Source organism: Pelodiscus sinensis, chromosome 8, assembly GCF_052426305.1.
Source record: "Pelodiscus sinensis isolate ZL-2025 chromosome 8, ASM5242630v1, whole genome shotgun sequence".
In the NCBI taxonomy this organism is placed as follows: Eukaryota; Metazoa; Chordata; order Testudines; family Trionychidae; genus Pelodiscus; species Pelodiscus sinensis.
This window is the reverse complement of record NC_143059.1, coordinates 57,051,705-57,068,903: the sequence shown is the minus strand read 5'-3', so window position 1 is coordinate 57,068,903 and position 17,199 is coordinate 57,051,705. Positions and strand designations below refer to the sequence as shown.

At 42.5% G+C, this 17,199-nt stretch overlaps 1 protein-coding gene across 3 annotated transcripts in view; it reads left to right on the top strand.

Moving 5' to 3' along the window:
• Positions 1-17,199, top strand: part of PLPP4 (phospholipid phosphatase 4) — a 109,039-nt gene that overhangs the window by 39,743 nt on the left and 52,097 nt on the right. For all 3 annotated transcript variants that reach the window (XM_089780196.1, XM_089780194.1, XM_089780195.1), the window contains 3 exons: positions 6,496-6,586; positions 10,401-10,464; positions 11,805-11,929. In XM_089780196.1, coding sequence (XP_089636322.1) covers positions 6,496-6,586; positions 10,401-10,464; positions 11,805-11,929 — 280 coding nt within the window. The remainder of the gene's footprint in view (positions 1-6,495; positions 6,587-10,400; positions 10,465-11,804; positions 11,930-17,199) is intronic.

Genomic DNA, 17,199 nt, shown 5'->3' with positions numbered 1-17,199 from the left:
CCCCCCCAAAAAGAAACCACTGGGGAAAAAATTCTGTCGAGGGGAAAAAAAATGGGGAGACCAAAGTTGTTGAGAAAAAAAAGGACCCCGACAGCAGTTATAAAGTAAAAAATAATAATAATAATAATAATAATAAAAAAAAAATCAGCATGGCCCCTTCAAGAAGAGGCTTTTTTGCCAGCGGCCATCTTGTTTTTCTGTTCCAGCCACAAGACAAGCCCCTGCAGAACCAGGTAAGTGGGGGCATCCAGAGGGAGGAGAGGTGGCGTGCTGGTGGGCAGTCCAGGGGATCTGGGGGCTGGGCCCAGTTGCTGAGTGTGTAGTAGGGTTGCCTGGTGTTCAGTATTTTCACAGGGAAAAAAACCCACAGAAAATACTGGACATTTTAAGTGTCTGGTAGTGTCTGAATTTTTTTTACTGGACAGGAGGTGAAAATACCAGACTGTCTGGGTCAATACTGGACACCTAACTACCTTTCCTAATGCCCTTAGGCATCTTTGACACTGTTGCCCCAAATCTCTACATTGTTATTTGCTCACGTTTATATCCCCTTTGGGTTGGTTTTCTGCGAAGTGTCAAGGGGTCAGTGGGAGACGAGGGTGCATACTATACAGCAGAATCAGACTCTAAAGCATTCTCACATTAACCTGACAAGACAGTGCTATTGTTCAACTTGCCACGCCTAGGAGGGTTCATATGCTCATGCAGGAAGGTTTTAAGCTAGTGGGAGCAACTAATATCAAGATACCTTTACAATGTTAGCTCTGAGCACTTAGGCTATGTCTAGACTGCAAGCCTCTTTCGAAAGAGAGCGTCTAGACTGCACGTTGAACTTTCGAAAAAGCGGCTTGCTTTTTCGAAAGAAAGCATCCAGTGAGTCTGGATGCTCTCTTTCGAAGAAGCCCTATTTACATTGAAGAACGCCTTCTTTCGAAAGAGGAACTTTCGAAAGAAGGCGTTCTTCCTCGTAAAATGAGGTTTACCGCCATCGAAAGAAAAGCCGCGTTCTTGCGATTTAATTTCGAAAGAACGCGGCTTGAGTCTGGACGCAGGGGAAGTTTTTTCGGAAAAAGGCTACTTTTCCCGAAAAAACCCCTGAGTCTGGACACAGCCTTACTGTGGAGAGAGATTACATTTGTTTGAGTTAATTCTCTGCTACTGAATACTCCCATCATACCAATTGCCTTTACATACACAGCAGTATTTTTTAGAAGATAGGGGATATAATTGTATGAGTGAATTCAGCCTTATTAAATCTCCCCTAACTTGAGTGGAATTAACTCTGGAATGAGTGCGGCATGTAGAGTGGAAAACCTGGGTTCCCTGAAATCAAAGGAAGTTTTCTACTGACTTTCCTGGGGCCAGGGTTTCCCTATGAGTCTTTGTCTTAAAGCCATTGACTTTAATTCAGAAGGTAGGTACAACAAAAAATGTAACTGGATGATTTTTGTCTTTAGATTAACTCTCTTGTCCAATGTTAATAAATATTTTAGTTGTGTAGCTGGTAAGTTGAGTGTGTTTCTTATTTATAAGACAATAATTCTATTCTGACCAAAGTCAGAAATGGAAGGCCACAATGTTTAATCGACCAGGCTACAGTTATTACTGAGTTAGGAGGAAGCCTGATGAAGCATTTTCTAATTACGATAGAGTGAAAAATGTTTGTTTTCCAGGTTAAATGAAAATTTTGAAGAGCATAAAAAGATAGAAGTTAATGTAGCCAGGAGCCTAATTCTGCTGACTTTACTCACACCGAGTAGTATCCTGCTTCATGAACAGTCTTGCTAAAATCAGCAGAGTAAAGTACGACTCTCAGGCCTGGTCTACAGTAGGACCTTAGTCCAAAATAGGCTCCCCCAGGTTGATTTTGTCCGTGATGTGCCCACACTACCAAGCCCATTATTTTGAAATAAGGGGCTGCAAAATTCAAACTCTGTAGTCCTGCTTTTCATGGGGAATAATGATATTCCCAAACTTGTAAATTCAAAATAACATTAGTGTGGATGATCCAGTGCTACTAATTCTAACTAATTGGCCTCCAGGAGGCCTTCTTCAGCTCTCCAGAGTACTTCCTGGGGCTCTGAGTCTGAGGCAGCACGTCCATGTTAACGGACTACATTTGATTCTTCCCCGCAGTGAGGACACAGAAGTTTGAATTTGTAAAATCAAGTGCCCCGAAGTCAAATGTAGTAAATTTGAAATAATCTAGTGTAGACATGCCCTCAGTGTGAAAGGGTGACTGAATGCTGTGCAAAATTTGCTTTGGGCATATAGCAGATAAGTTGTTAGTGCAGTCGTAAATAATTCTGCATGGGACTGCATCAGTGTGGAAATTGCATTAAAAGTCAGATGGCCATTGGGGAAGCAGGTAAAATAAGGCATTAAATGTCATAAGAGACATCCAGTGGGTGGTTAATAGCAGGGATGTAAGGATGGAACATTTCATCCTTAACACAGCATTTCTCAAACTATGGGTTGTGACCCCCAGGAGGATCACGAGCAACTTAGAGGGGGGTCGCATCTGGATTCATTTTTTCACTTGCGACCCCTCTTCCCCAGGCCACGAAGAGAGGCAGGGCGGCGGAAGGCAGCCGTCGGCAAGCCACGCAGCATGGCTGGGGCTGCGGGACTCTTGGAGTGCGGCTCAGCTGCAGGAGGAGGCAAGGCAGCGGGAGAGTGAGTTATCCCACAAGGCATAACGGGGCGGTCGACAAAGGCTTTTGATGTCGACTGCCGAGTGTCCAGACTACCGCGCTGAGCCGACAAACAGCTGATTAGCACAGCGCGGCAGCCATTTGGATGTAAATGAAGTGGCGATTATTTAAATTGCCGCTTCATTTTGCTATATCTGCAAAGCTCATCTACTTGGCTCCGTTGATGGAGCCATGTAGTATAGACATACCCTGAGAGAGCTGCTAACAGGCCACTCCGGTTTGTTTATAAAAGGCTCTTCAGCCATGGAGCCTCATGGCTTCCCTTAGCTCCGGTTCACTATTTCCAGCCATGAGAAGCAGCATGGCCCACGGCCCACTTTGAGAAACACTGCCCTAAAGCCATTAAAAAACATTGTTAAGCAATAAAACAGCTTCTAAGTGAAAATCAGTATTTTTCAGCACACAAATTAAATCTTGTGTGCCAGTGGTCTTTATTGAAGTAATCAGAGACAACCACCAGCGCTTTCTGGGGGATTTGTGCAACCTCCATTTATCTTTAAGCTGCCAAGATAAATAATGAATGTGCTAGACTTTTACTGGTGTCTCACCCATCAAAGCAATATTAGAAGATTTTACTGTAGGAAAAGAAAATGTGACAGAATCATGAAGGGGATGTTATTAGCTAGACCCTTGTGATATATATTATAGATGTAAGCCCTGCCTGGCTCTATTGCAGAAGAAAAAGAGAATCTATTGCAAGCCAGGCTCAGTTTATACATATTGACCTCCTAATATAACAATGGCCATACCAGGGCAGTCCATCACCATTATCCTGTTTTCCAACAGTGGCTGATGCCAGATGCTTGAGAGGGAATGAAAAGAATGGAGTAATTATCAAATGATCCATCTCCTGTCACCATTGCCAATTTATGGCAGTCAGAGATTTCAGGACACCCAGAGCAGAGGGTTACCAATTGATGTTTTAAAATGAGCAATAACAGTCAACACAATGCATTGCAGATTTGAAGAATTCTGAATCTCCATCATAAATCCATCAAGTTTGGTAAAAATATGTGAAACTCTGTAGTGTTACCAGATGTATTGTGCAATATTTTAATGTAGTTTCTGCTTTACTTCTATCCTCTATTGTCTTCTGCTGCTCCTGCCTGTTCAGAAGATTTCTATCTATTTTGTTTCATCTCTGTAAGCTACAAATCTGTCAATGAGGCAGATTGACGTATTCTTGTTTGACATATTCTTCAGTAAGGGAAGATTGTTTTGCTGTTGTTGAGAATCCTTCTTCTTTGTTGTTGTTATTATTATTAATAATAATAATAATAATAATAACAATAACTTAATATTTTACCCTAACCATTTTTTCACTGTCTCTGACGATAGGGTTTAATTTCTGTTTTCAGAGCAAGATGGAAATATTTGTGCTCCTAGGGCATCTGTAATAAAGTCCATTCTTAATCTGGTATCAGTAATCTGCCACCAATCCTCGTATGAGATTCAGCTGGAATGAAAGATGCCTTGCACAGAAATTGATGGCATGCTTAATAAACTGGAAAAATAAGGAGCCATCCCCTTCCCTCAGTGTTACACTCAAGTCAACGGGGTTGCATGGATGTAAGAGAGAGTGGAATCTACTGCAGGATATATGAAACTTTGCACTTTCATACAGCTACCTCTGATCATTTAAAAGAGCTTAATATTGGTTCTTAGCATAGCAATTCCTTCTTTTTTCTTCACAAGGGTGATCTAGGACATTGAGTCCTCTTGTCACAGTCTACATCCATTTCTCCATCTTGAATTTAAAAGGGACAACTCAAGGTGTAAGTGTATGTCTACACTACAGCGTTATTTCAAAATATCTTAATTAGAAATAGTTAATTGGAAATGTTATTTTGAAATAACGAGTCTATACACAAAATGCAATTTGAAATAGCTTTTTGCTAAATCGAAATAGCACATCCACACTGATTGGACACTGAATCGTATTTAAGGCTAGCTGAAACCGGTTCTGGCAGGGCATCAGGTCAGTAGTTGCTTTGTGTGGCTGCTGTCTGAGGCTATCTGAGGCTTGTGCTTAAAAGGACCCCCCGGACAAACGGTTTTCAGCTTTCCCTGCTTGCTTGCCTACCTCAATGAGGGACAGCAAAGCATTTTTCTCTTTGCCTGCTTGGTTGCCCTCACTCGGGACACCACAGAATGGGGCACCATGGAGCCAGAGCCACCTCTGGGCACTCTGGTGCTTCTTTTGGATGTTTTGCTGCAAGCATGGCACTTTTGCAGATTTGAGAAAAATATTAAGAAAAAATTTAAGCTCCCCCAAACTTTTAAAAAGTTTGTTGTGGATTCTTCTACTCTTAATGACACTGGGCATGTCTACACTACCTTCTGGAGGTCAATCTTCTAGTGTAGACTCTCAGATCGAACACTGAGGGCAGCCCCCACCAGCATCCGGTACTCCTAACACTGTTGATGCTGCGGCAGTTCGGCTTAAGGTAAACTGAATCCATGGCGTACCTTAACTTGGCCTACCTGGTCTAGTGTAGATGAGACCACTGAATAGTGCCTTGCTTCTCAAGTGGTCCTGTTGAAGTGAATGAGTTTTCTTGTGAAGAAAAGCACTATTCAACACAAGAGAATCGAGGGATAAATATGAGGTTTTTAAATCTGAGCCCTGTCTCAACTCTGAAGTAATTGCCATGTTTGTAGACCCTCTTCTTACAGTGCAGTGAATGAGCAGTAGTAAAGAATGGCAGCCAGATTCCAACACTAGTGGATTTGGGGAGATTTGTGATAGGTAGGATCGGATATGTGACCGATTGTATGTTTCACAGCCATGAGCCCAAGCATTTCATCCCTAGCCTGTAAAGTGCCCCATAATCCTGTTGTTCATGAAAGCCAAAAAAAGGACGTTTTTAGGTACATGAAGCAAATGAGTTCAATTAGAAATATTTTTCTGTCAGGAATCTGTACAGAGGAAAATATTGGATCAGCAAAATAGTAACTAGGCTGTTTGCTTTTGTACTGTACTGCCAGTTACATATGTCAAATAGTTCATTCTTTTTACGCTTCTGCACAATCTATCTATCTATATATATAGTGAGTTGTTCACCAAGGGTGTTAATTGTGACTAGCCTGCATGAAAAACAGTACCAATAATGTACCATCTGACATTCTTTGTCACACTGAGTAGTAGCTTTCTCTGTGAATAGCCTCACTGATAAAATTAGATTCAGTGGGACTGCCTACGTACTGAGATTTTTTCATAACACAAAGGTGGCAGAATCAGGTCCAATACTATTTTCTAGTGTCTAATTTGCAAAAATATGGTCTGGATCCCACAGACACTTAAAGCACATGGGCACCTTTGTTCAATACATAAAGTTACCAACTTGCTTCTTTGTTTGCAGGCTCAGCGTCTACAACTTGACATGTTTTATTGTATTGAACAGTACATTGTTATGGGTGACGTATGTGTTCCCTAATAGATGGGAAAGGTGAAGAACTTTCTTTCACTTCGATAAACAAAGAGATGTAGTTGTTGGCAATACCAAGTCATGAACTTTATGGACGGTTCTTTTTCATTTACAAAGCTGACACTTTAAATGTAGCTCCAAGTAATTACAAATCAATTATAACCCACAATGAAGTTACAGTTTTTAAGTATATTCATTGTCTTCTAGTTACAGATATGAATCATCCTACTTTGCTCTAGGTCAGAAGTTTGATAAAGATTATTCAGAAGTCCAGTCTAAATGGCGCTAACTGGAACTAATTATTAATCTGTGGGGAGTTGCTGTCATACATGATTATTTGTTATCTCTCCCAGGCAATTTCATTCCTGACGCCACTGGCTGTCATTTTTGTGGTGAAAATAATCCGGCGGACAGACAAGACTGAAATTAAAGAAGCTTTCTTAGGTAAAGCATATTGAACTTCAAAATGGCAAGGGCATAAGAGTTTCTACCAGTGATTGTTCTAATTAGTATTCCAAGCCTTGAAAAATCTGTGAGTGAAATCCTGGTTCCATTGAATTCAAGAAAAGCTTTAAAAAAATCTCTCTTTTGCATACACTTCTAAGGCTGTGAGTTCCATGACTTATTTTTATATTCTACTGATCAAATCAGATTCTGGGCCTTGGGTAAGGTAATGAAACACAGCTGAAATCTTTCTAATGCTGATTGGCTAGAATATGTGACAGATGCTCCTGTATTTTCTAAGCCACATTGGATTCCTGTTTATTTCCAGTGCTGTTTAAGGCAAGGGTGTTAATTTTTAAAGCTGTCTGTGGTTGGGATCCTTATTGCCTGCAACAATGGACCTTCACATTGATTCTGTACACTTCACCCCTGCCAATGTCTGTGGTCAGCCAAGGAACTTTTGCCAAGGCATTATGATTTCAAATATTTGGAACCTAGTGGCAGGGCATTTGTAGTGAGGAATCCATGACTGGAACTCTCCCCTTTGGCTGGTGAAGCAGGACTTGAGTTAGCCCATGAGCTGAAAATCAACAGACACCCATCTATTTGCCAAGACTTTTGCCTGTGCAAGACTGGATGTAGAGAGTATTAATGCTAAATCAATTTTTTGAAAGAGTGGAATTCTCTGTGAGTTTATTCATCTATTCAGATGCTATACCAGCTGGAGAAAAGATTATGGGGATTGGTTTTTGATGCTGCCAATCTTTGCAGTTGGCTGTTAAATTTATCATGAGCAATGTTTTATTGATGAAAATGTATTTAGTAGGCGGGGGAGCATGCATTTATACATATAAAACATAGTCATGGTGCTGGTTTTCATTCTATGTCTCTCATTTCAAAAGCAAAGGAGCTCTGGATCTGTCTCCATGATTTATTCACTCTCCATGGATCAGGGATATTTGATTAGTATCCTCTATTTTTGTGAGAGATTTTGGACTGCCAAAACTATTAGCCCCATAAAGCCCAAATCATAAAAAAGTCCAGTCACACAAGAAACCATATTTTTAATATTTTGCAAAGTAGCCCAATGTTCAATATTTGCATAAATTCAGGGGCTGGTTATATTCAAAAAGAAAACTCAGACTCAAAATATTAGTAGGAGTGATCTTCAGCCGGCATGATGATCCTATGCTGATTTTCATCAGATGAAGCTCTGTCCCATTGCCCTCTGCCCTGAAAGAATAAGAAATGGTTATTCTATAACTATTATTTTCTTTTGGAACTCTGATTCTCTAGGGAAAATGTTTGAAGATACTGGTTCTGATCCACTGCCTAGCCTTCTGTATAGCCAGTAACATATATGTTAACTAAATCCAGGGCTTAGTACTACTGCCACTTACACCAGTGAGGCGGGCAGCGGGAAAAGGAGTAGAACTCCCAGCCCCGTCCCCAGCCACTCCACCTGGCTCTGGCTCCGTGTACAGGATGGAGGGAAGCAGCGTCCGCAGGTCTGCTCCTTTTCCCATTCCCCTCCCAGCAGGGGAAGGAGCAGAACTCCTAGCCTCACCCTACCCAGCCCTGTAGCTCTAATAGCTCCATGGACGGGCAGGTAAGGAGTGGAACTGCCCCCAGCTCCTCCGTACGGCCCCCACTTCTCCCTTCCCCTTAGGTAACTTGGGATGTAGAAGGAAAGAGAAGGAGGGAAAGAGCATGGGGATTCCAGACTGAAGGCTGGGCGGAGTCATGTGGGGGCCATGTGCAGAGGTCACATGGCCTCCCTTAGTTGGTATGTCCCCCTACCGTATCTTATGATGTACGGAGCCATCAGGGAAGGACATTGTGGCTACAGAATGATAAGTGCCAGTGAAATAGCGATCCAGTGACACAATAGCCTGACTTCTCAATCTTCTAGTTTTAGTCACATCTAGATGGGGCTTGTCACTTCAAGTCCTTCCTCTGCATTCCAGTTTATACATAATAGCCTGATGCAGGAGCCATAACAATACATCACATTGCCTTGATTGTTCTCCAAAAATAAGTAATCTGCCTGATAAGATTGCCCAGAAGAAATAGAATGCCATGGTTCTTGCATTATAACCATTCTAGCATATATAACATGCATTAGGAATGTTAGATGTTGATTAATTGAATAATTGTGTAACTGCATCAAATTTTAGTGGTTACATGACTATTTGATAGTCCCCGGCATCAGCATCCAGTGTGCTCCTCACTCCACTTCTAGGGAGCCCCCACCATACCGCACTGCTGTCTGTCTCTCACAAGCAGCAGTGAGGGGTGGCAGGTGGGAGCCGGTCTGCATGGGGAGCTGGTTTTTAAACTGTCTCCCTTCGCAGACCATATCCTGCAGACCACCGCACGCTGCTGCCTCTCATAGGGTATGTCTACACTACCACCCTAGTTCGAACTAGGGTGGTTAATGTAGGCAACGGGAGTTGCAAATGAAGCCCGGGATTTGAATTTCCTGGGCTTCATTTGCATATTGCCGGGCGCCACCATTTTTAAATGTCCGCTAGTTTGGACTCCGTGCCCTTGGCTACATGCGGCACGAACTAGGTACTTCGGATTAGGCTTCCTATTCTGAACTACCGTTACTCCTCGTGGAATGAGGTGTACCGGTATTTCGGAATAGGAAGCCTAATCCGAACTACCTAGTTCGTGCCGCGTGTAGCCGCGGGCACGGAGTCCAAACTAGCGGACATTTAAAAATGGTGGCGCCTGGCAATATGCAAATGAAGCCCGGGAAATTCAAATCCCGGGCTTCATTTGCAACTCTGGTTGCCTACATTAACCACCCTAGTAAGAGCTAGGGTGGTAGTGTAGACATACCCATATAGAGGTAGCATTGTAGGGCAACAGCAGCTCCTGTCTGTGGGGAGCCCAAGCTGCCCATCGAAAGGAGCTGTGCCAGCATCCCATGGAGGAGCCCCTGTCACGGGAGGACCTGACCTATCTGCAGACAGAGGCTGCACTAGCATGCCAAGGAACAGCCTCTGTCCGCGACAAGTCTGGGCTCTGTGGCAGCCTCCTCTGCCCCCCACCCACTGACTGATAGAGAGGCAGCAGCATGGTGGGGGGAGCAAGAGGATCCGTGGGATCCGATGGTCATGGGCTCACATGCACTGACTCTTGCCCCCCCCATCCTGCTGCTTCCGATACAAAGGCAGCGGAGGGAACGGGAGGTGGTGCATGTAGCTGATTAGCCTAGGCTTATAGGTTAATTGTTTAGTCAACTACACGTTGGCATCCCTAACGTGCATGTATAAAGTTATAACATAGATTGCAGCAGGGAAGCAATTTAAATCCAAACAGAAAGGAACTTGAGTCTGATAAAGTCAATGAAAAGGCTTCGGGGGGAAGTAGATCAGGTCCTTTGCAGACACTGGTGAACTTTTACTTAAATAAAGTGTACAATATTTTCATACCATGATGGAATGACATTTTATTAGAAAGTTGCTCATTAATTTATTCTTATGATTATGTTGACAATATTATTATTATCATCATGTTGACACTGGTTGGAAAATAGTCATGTTTTTATTAATTTTTTGCAAAATATGTTGTACCCTTTTTCCTTCGGCACGACCCAATCAGACTAGGCTTATTACTCTGTTCTGCAGTTTACATTCAGCCACAGTAATAAAAGAAACAATGTTATTAAAATATTTCCACTGTACCGAATAATCCAATTTCAATCTGTTACAAGTTTCAGTTCATAAATCAAGTGCTGTAACTCTAGAGTTTATAAATGGTTGCCTAGGTTTTGATTGTTCTGTTCATTCTTTTTGTTTTTTAGCTGTTTCCTTGGCTCTAGCTCTGAATGGAGTCTGCACAAATACTATTAAATTAATAGTGGGGAGGTAAGTCTTCTCATGTTTTTAGTGATGGCTTAAATTGTCAAAGAAATTAAGATAGAGTTGACAATCTATAATCCTTTTAATACAAAGACTAAGCATGGCTCCAGAACACTCTGGATTAGCGGAGATTCCTGTTACCCTGCTCTCACCCCTGTAAAGGTTGGTGCATATATTTATTATGTGACATCTGACTGTTGTAGGATATTTTGCTGTCAACTTTTGGAATTTGTGTGGCAGGTGGACTAGTCTGAAGATTCAGGCAAGGAAGACAAGGTTATAGAAAAGGTGTAAATTGAAATCGATAGATTTCCCTGGTGATAAATAAGGGGAATAGTTGCAATGGTTACTTGCCAGCTCCCACTAGCACCACTAAACTGAAATCAGTTATTGGCTCTGCATTTCATGTAATGCATTTTTACTGTCCAGGAGCTCCTCCATCCAAATTACCAAGACCAGGAGTGTGGTAACCAATGGACTCCCAATGGTCTCATATTTTTCAGGAGTGCAGCATGCTGACCATCCCTGCTTGTATTTTGACATACCCTGCTCCACCCCAACACTGCTCTGTTGTCTGTCATAATACTTAGCACTTTTCATTTTAAAAGTGTATTAGACACATAGCTAACAGATCCTTACAGGAGCCCTGGGAGATGGGTAAGTATCATTAGCTTGATTGTACACATAGTCAAACCAATGCAGAGAAGTTAATGGACTTGTCCGTGGAGTCAAGCCAGATCCTCCATAGGTAGGTAGGTGCCTAACTCCTGTTGAAGTAAATGGGAGTTCGTTCCTAAATACCACTGATGATCTGGACCTCTGGGTTGGGATTAGAATTCTGTAGTTCCTTGTTCCCGGTCCTTTAGTCTAACCATCAGGTTTAGTTTAACCTCTTACAGTAACTGGTAAGGGTGCTACTGGGCAGAGAGTCAACAAGGCCCGTGCAACCTTTTGGAGCATGTGTGGTAGTTATTGCTATGTTGGATAGTGCGCTTGATCACTGAGTACGATATGCAAGTTGGCTGGATTATGCGAGGAATCACCCTGCACATCCTTTTTCAAGATCAAACCCATGTATGTCCATCAGGAATGAGCCTGTTGGAATGCAGAGATGCTACCATCCAAAGGCTGCTAACACACTCTCCTGGAAGTTTTCCTACAGCATGTATGTGTGAAAAAGTTTGGCCAAAGGAAAGGAATAAAGAGACATAACTATTGCTACCACACACAGGGTAAGAAGAAGGAAATTAACTCTCTATGGGATAGTCAGTATATTTAATAATCACTTTGAGGTTCATTTATAACAACACCTCTTATATTTCAAATGTCCATGGTGTTTTTTGTAGACCTCGTCCCGATTTCTTTTACCGCTGCTTTCCAGATGGATTAATGAACCCTGAAATGCACTGCACAGGTGATCCAGATTTGGTTTCCGAAGGCAGAAAGAGCTTTCCAAGTATCCACTCTTCCTGTAAGTTCAAATTCCACTCATCTTTGGTAACATTAGCCTCATCCATGTGCTAAGTGCTATTTCTGATAAATCATGTACCTGGTCCTAGCTGGAGGCACCAGGACTTTTGCAGAAAACATCTGGGTTGAACTTTTTAAACACTAAGACTCTGACTCTGTGGTCCTCTGTGACCTTGAGCTCTCCCAGCCTTGGTCTACGCTATGGAGTTATTTCGAAAGAAGCAGCAGAGCGTTCACACTACAAAACCTGTTATTTTGAAATAGTAGGCTGGTTATTTCAAAATCCGTACCCCTGCTTTCCTTGGGGAATAACACTTATTTCAAAATAGTTAATTCAAAATAGTGTGTGGGGGGATGCTCTGCTGCTGCTATTTTGAAATAACTGGTCCCCAGAGTAATTTGAAGTAATTACTCCCCGGTGCTTCCTAGGGCTCTAAGTCAAGGTAGCGTGTCCACAGTAACAGAACCTGCCTCAGGCTTATTTCGAGGTTTCCCTGTAGTGGGGCCACAGTATTTTGAGTTTGTTATTTCAGGAATTATTATTTTGAAATAATTTCCTAGTATAGACTTGCCTCCTCATTCCACAGGCAACCAACTCAATTCATTTGGACTTTCAGAAAGGTAAGAAACCATTCAAGGTGAGAGAAGGTGACAGACTTGAGAACTGTATTGTGTCACAGGTTTCCAGTATTGGACCCTAGTCTCTGAACTGGCTGGAGTCTACAAATATTAAATCATGTTTTATCTTACTAGTTATATTCAGACGAAATCTGCTTCAATTGAGCACAGGTTCATTAATTTGAGTTTTGAAAAAATTGCAATTAATGTCCTAATTAGTACTTTTCCTAGCTCCATTTCATGAATGCAAAGCTTGCTCATCTGTACAGGTTTACATTTATCAATAGCTTTACAGTTTCACAGTGACGTTCCCTTACCATATTATCCTAGGGTTTTTACTTTTGTTTCAGTGTTAAAGGCTGGACTGTGAAGGGTATAAAAGGGACTAAGATTGCTTCCCCTTACTTACATTCTTATCTTGTGTCAACGGCTCTGAGCAGACAGGGATAAATGAGAGCTGTGTGCTCATTCTAAGGAGGTACGTGGAGAGCTTTGACTCCACCCTTAAATGTGCTAGCACAGGTGATTCATCACATAATGGCAGGCAGTAGATTAGTAACAAATTACTATTTGCTGGTCTGGAACATAGCGGAAATGGAGGTGTAGTTCTGTCCACTGGTTGCTGCTAACACAGTACAGCTAGAGCCCTGCGTGGATACTAAAATGGTACATGCATCTGCAAAAATGATCTGTGCATATCCACATCCATGGCTGCAGATATCTGCAGATTTGCAGGGTACTAAGTATAGCTTCTCCTCACCCCATATGTTGGGCATGTGTCGAGCCCATGATCTAACTCATATATGGTAAACAGTGCATGCATATAGTACATATGTCATGTCATGTTCAAGTAACTTGCAGTATTTGCAATACATCCCCCAATGTTGGCTCCTTATATTTGGTTGTAATGAGCTTGGTTCAGCATAGTGAAGAATTACACCTCCACAGATTTAGATACCTGAATTCTTGCTTTAAGTACTGCAAATCTAGGGACTCTGCTTTGCTGACAGCATGTTAAAAATATGGCTCCAAGTCTACAGCATAATGTTCCACACTACTGTGATGTGAATTACAGTGTGGCTACCCTATTCTGGAACATATTATATTCTAAATTGGGGGCTCCAAAGCCCTACGTACTACAGGACATTCAGTGTACTTGTCCCCAGAGGATAAGAACTTCCTGGCTATAATGTGCACTGGTTTATATTGTCTCTCATCCCAGAAGCCAACCTCTGTTCCCATGCCAAGATTCCCTGTCATATAGCAAAGTACATTATTGTTGTGCCCTGGGGCCAGAGTGTATGTTTGTGATCAATTTTTTTTAAACTATATTAGATTTGTAAGCAGTGATTTATAAATTGACTTTGTGCAACATCAGTAAGGGTACAGTCCAAAATTATGAGAACAGTATTTTCCTTCACTGGTTATCATAATTTTATTATATGGCTTAGTTGATTATATTTTCAACCACAAAGACTTTTATGTCCAAGTGATATGACTGAGAGGCTGTTGTACACACATCAGTTGTTATCTATTGGTAATTCTACACTAAAGCACAGCAATTTGGAAACCTTGCTACAAGTTCTTAGTTATGTCCAATTTGATGCCATTATATGACAGTGTTGTATGCTCTGAAGACTGAGAAAGCAGTCTAAAATAAATGTTTTATTTCTATGCGGAAAAAGTAAAGCTCTAATCTTATAATAGTTTCTATTAGTACCTACCAAAATTTCCACATGGCAGGGGGTATTCAGATTATAGGACTAACAAGAGTTTATAAAATTAAATTTAAAAAAAACACAATAATTGTAAATTAATTTCCTTGTTGCCACTTCATCCTTAACTTACTGCTCTGGGCTTAAGTGTGGCGAGCAGGAAACACATAAAATGCAGCAATAGACCATGTTCTTGGTGGGATGTGTACAGATGTGGAATGCGTACAGCTCTGTACAGATGTGGTCACCTCATCTCAAAAAAGATGGAAAAGGTTCAGAAAAGGGCAACAAAAATGATTAGGGGTTTGGAACGGGTCCCATATGAAGAGAGATTAAAAAAGACTGGGACTCTTCAGCTTAGAAAAGAGGAGACTAAGGATATGATAGAGGTCTATAAAATGACTGGTGTGGAAAAAGTGAAGAAGGAAAAGTTATTAACTTGTTCCTATAACATAAGAACTAGGGGTCACCAAATGAAATCCATAGGTAGTAGGTTTAAAACAAACAAAAGGAAGTTTTTCTTCTCACAGCACACAGTCGGCCTTGCCAGCGGAGGTTGTGAAGACCAGGCCTTTAACAGAGTTCAAGAAAGAACTAGATAAATTTATGGAAGTTAGGTCTATCAGTGGCTATTAGCCAGGATGGGCAGAATGGTGTTCCTAGCCTCTGTCAGAGACTGGGACTGGGTGATGGGAGAGGAATCGCTTGAAGATTCCCTGTTCTGTTCATTCCCTCTGGGGCATCTGGCATTGGCCACTGTTGGAAGATGCCCCAGAGGGAATGAACAGAACAGGGAATCTTCAAGCAATCCCTCTCCCATCACCCCTTCTGGAAGTCCCAGCCCCAGCAGAGGAATCCCCAGTGGTACCGGGGCCAGGGGTGGCTGGGTGGTCTGGGGCTGACGAACCCCAGTGAACCCCACGTGGTGCTGGCTGGGAACCCCTGAGAACTCCTGGCATAACCAGCGGGCAGCAGGGCTGGAAGCCTCAGCCAGGTCAGCTTTAGCATGGCAGCTGCAGGGCAGGGAGTCCAGGGAGAGGAGACAGCAGCAGGGCAGCCAGCAGGGGAGCATTGACATCTCCTGATCGGCAAACTCCCTGGTCGAAGACAGCTCAGGTCCAGAGGGTGCTGGACTAGGGAAGTCTAAGCTGTAGTAATTAACCAGCAGCTCCCTGCCTGGATCCAGTACTTGCCAGCAGGACAGGACAACAGGAGAATCCATTCAACCTGTTACAGAAGTATGAATCTAGCTCTTAAGGACAAATTCTCATCTCAACTACATGGTGTAAATCCAGAATAACTCCTCTGACATTAGTTGAGTTGCACCACATTTACAAAGGCACAAGTGGAAATAGGAGTTAGTGTTGCATTAGCTCCTTCCTTATCTTCCCTTGCAGCTTTTGTGCTGTAACATGCAGAGTGTATGGAGCAGCCCTGGAGGCAAGTTTTACCCCATGTCCCTTTCACTTCACTACGCATCAAAGATGCTTGTAGTTTTTCCATGCTTTTCTGGTAGAAAAAAATCCTCACACTGGTAGGAATGAGAGTTGATATGATAAACCACAGTATCTCTATTGGACTGACAGTTAAAAGTAGCCTGCTGAAGTTTGATATTTCCTTTTTCATTTGGACATAGGAAGGAAATAAATCACAAGTGAAAGTAACATGCTGGCCAGCAGCTGGTAAGGAGAAAATAAAAGCCTCAGTCAAAAGCTATTTTCATCTTCAAGCCAACATTCCTTACAGTATTCCTTAGCCAGGCAGTCAGTCAAAAGCCTTGTTATACAATATCTGATACCTGATCAATGCAGGCAAGACTTTTGACAGGAAGATTTATTGTGGCTATGGTGCTACATAAATGCACAGCAAAGCCAGTCATGCTGACAGATCATCAATGGGGGCACCTCACACTACATGTTCAGTAATACCATCTTGAAACCCCCCTTTCTTGCAGTCTAGGCCCTTGTATGACTTGCTCTTGCACTTGGAGAACTGAACAAGTTATATAATTCTTAAGCTGCCTGATTATAAGTATGAAACAAAAGACAGGACTATGTAGCACTTTAAAGACTAACAAGATGGTTTATTAGGGGATGAGCTTTCGTGGGCCAGACCCACTGTATTTCATAATAACCTGATTTTTCCTGGCAAGGTTGAAAACTGCTAGGAAGCTATAATTTGCTCATGTCAAGTCAGTAAATGGTGCCACTTACAGAAAGCCCTTTCCAGAGTCCTATCACTGAAGAGTACAACTGGAGAGGTCCAGTCATTTGACTTCACTAGAGGAAGCACCATTTTCAGGGCTGGTGTTTCAAGGAGGGGGTATGATTCAGAATGGCAGTGCAATAACCAGGATACAAACTGACTTATGTTAGTTGATTATCAAGGGTAGATAGGTTATAACCATATGTGACTTATCTCAACAGGGGTGGGGTAAGAAGATCAGCAAAAAAGCTTTCCTATTTTCAAGGATCTTCCCATGATTCCTAGTGCTCCTTTCTATCTTCAGGAAAATGCTACAGGAGTTGCAAGCATCTGTATAGAGCAGGGTTATTCAAACTATGGGGTCGTGGCTTGTAAGGGTAAGTTGCTAGTTGGCCATGAGACGCTTTGTTTACCTGAGAGTCTGAGGCATGGCTGCTCACAGCTGCCCGTGGCCAGTCAATAGGAGCTGCAGGAAGTGGTGTGGGCTGGACCGTCGCTTCCTGAGCTCCCATTGTCTAGGACAGTGTAAAGCAGCTGCTAGGAGCTGCAAGTGGCCATGCCTGTGGATTCTCAGGTAAATAAAGCATCTTGCAGCTACTATCTTGCAGCCAGCTAGAGCAGTGGTCCCCAACGTTGCGTGGCTGCCGGGCGCCCGGGGGCAGAGCCACTCACGTGCCGGGCACATGGGGACGGGGCCATGCATGTGCCGTGCACCTGGGGGCGGGGCCACCCA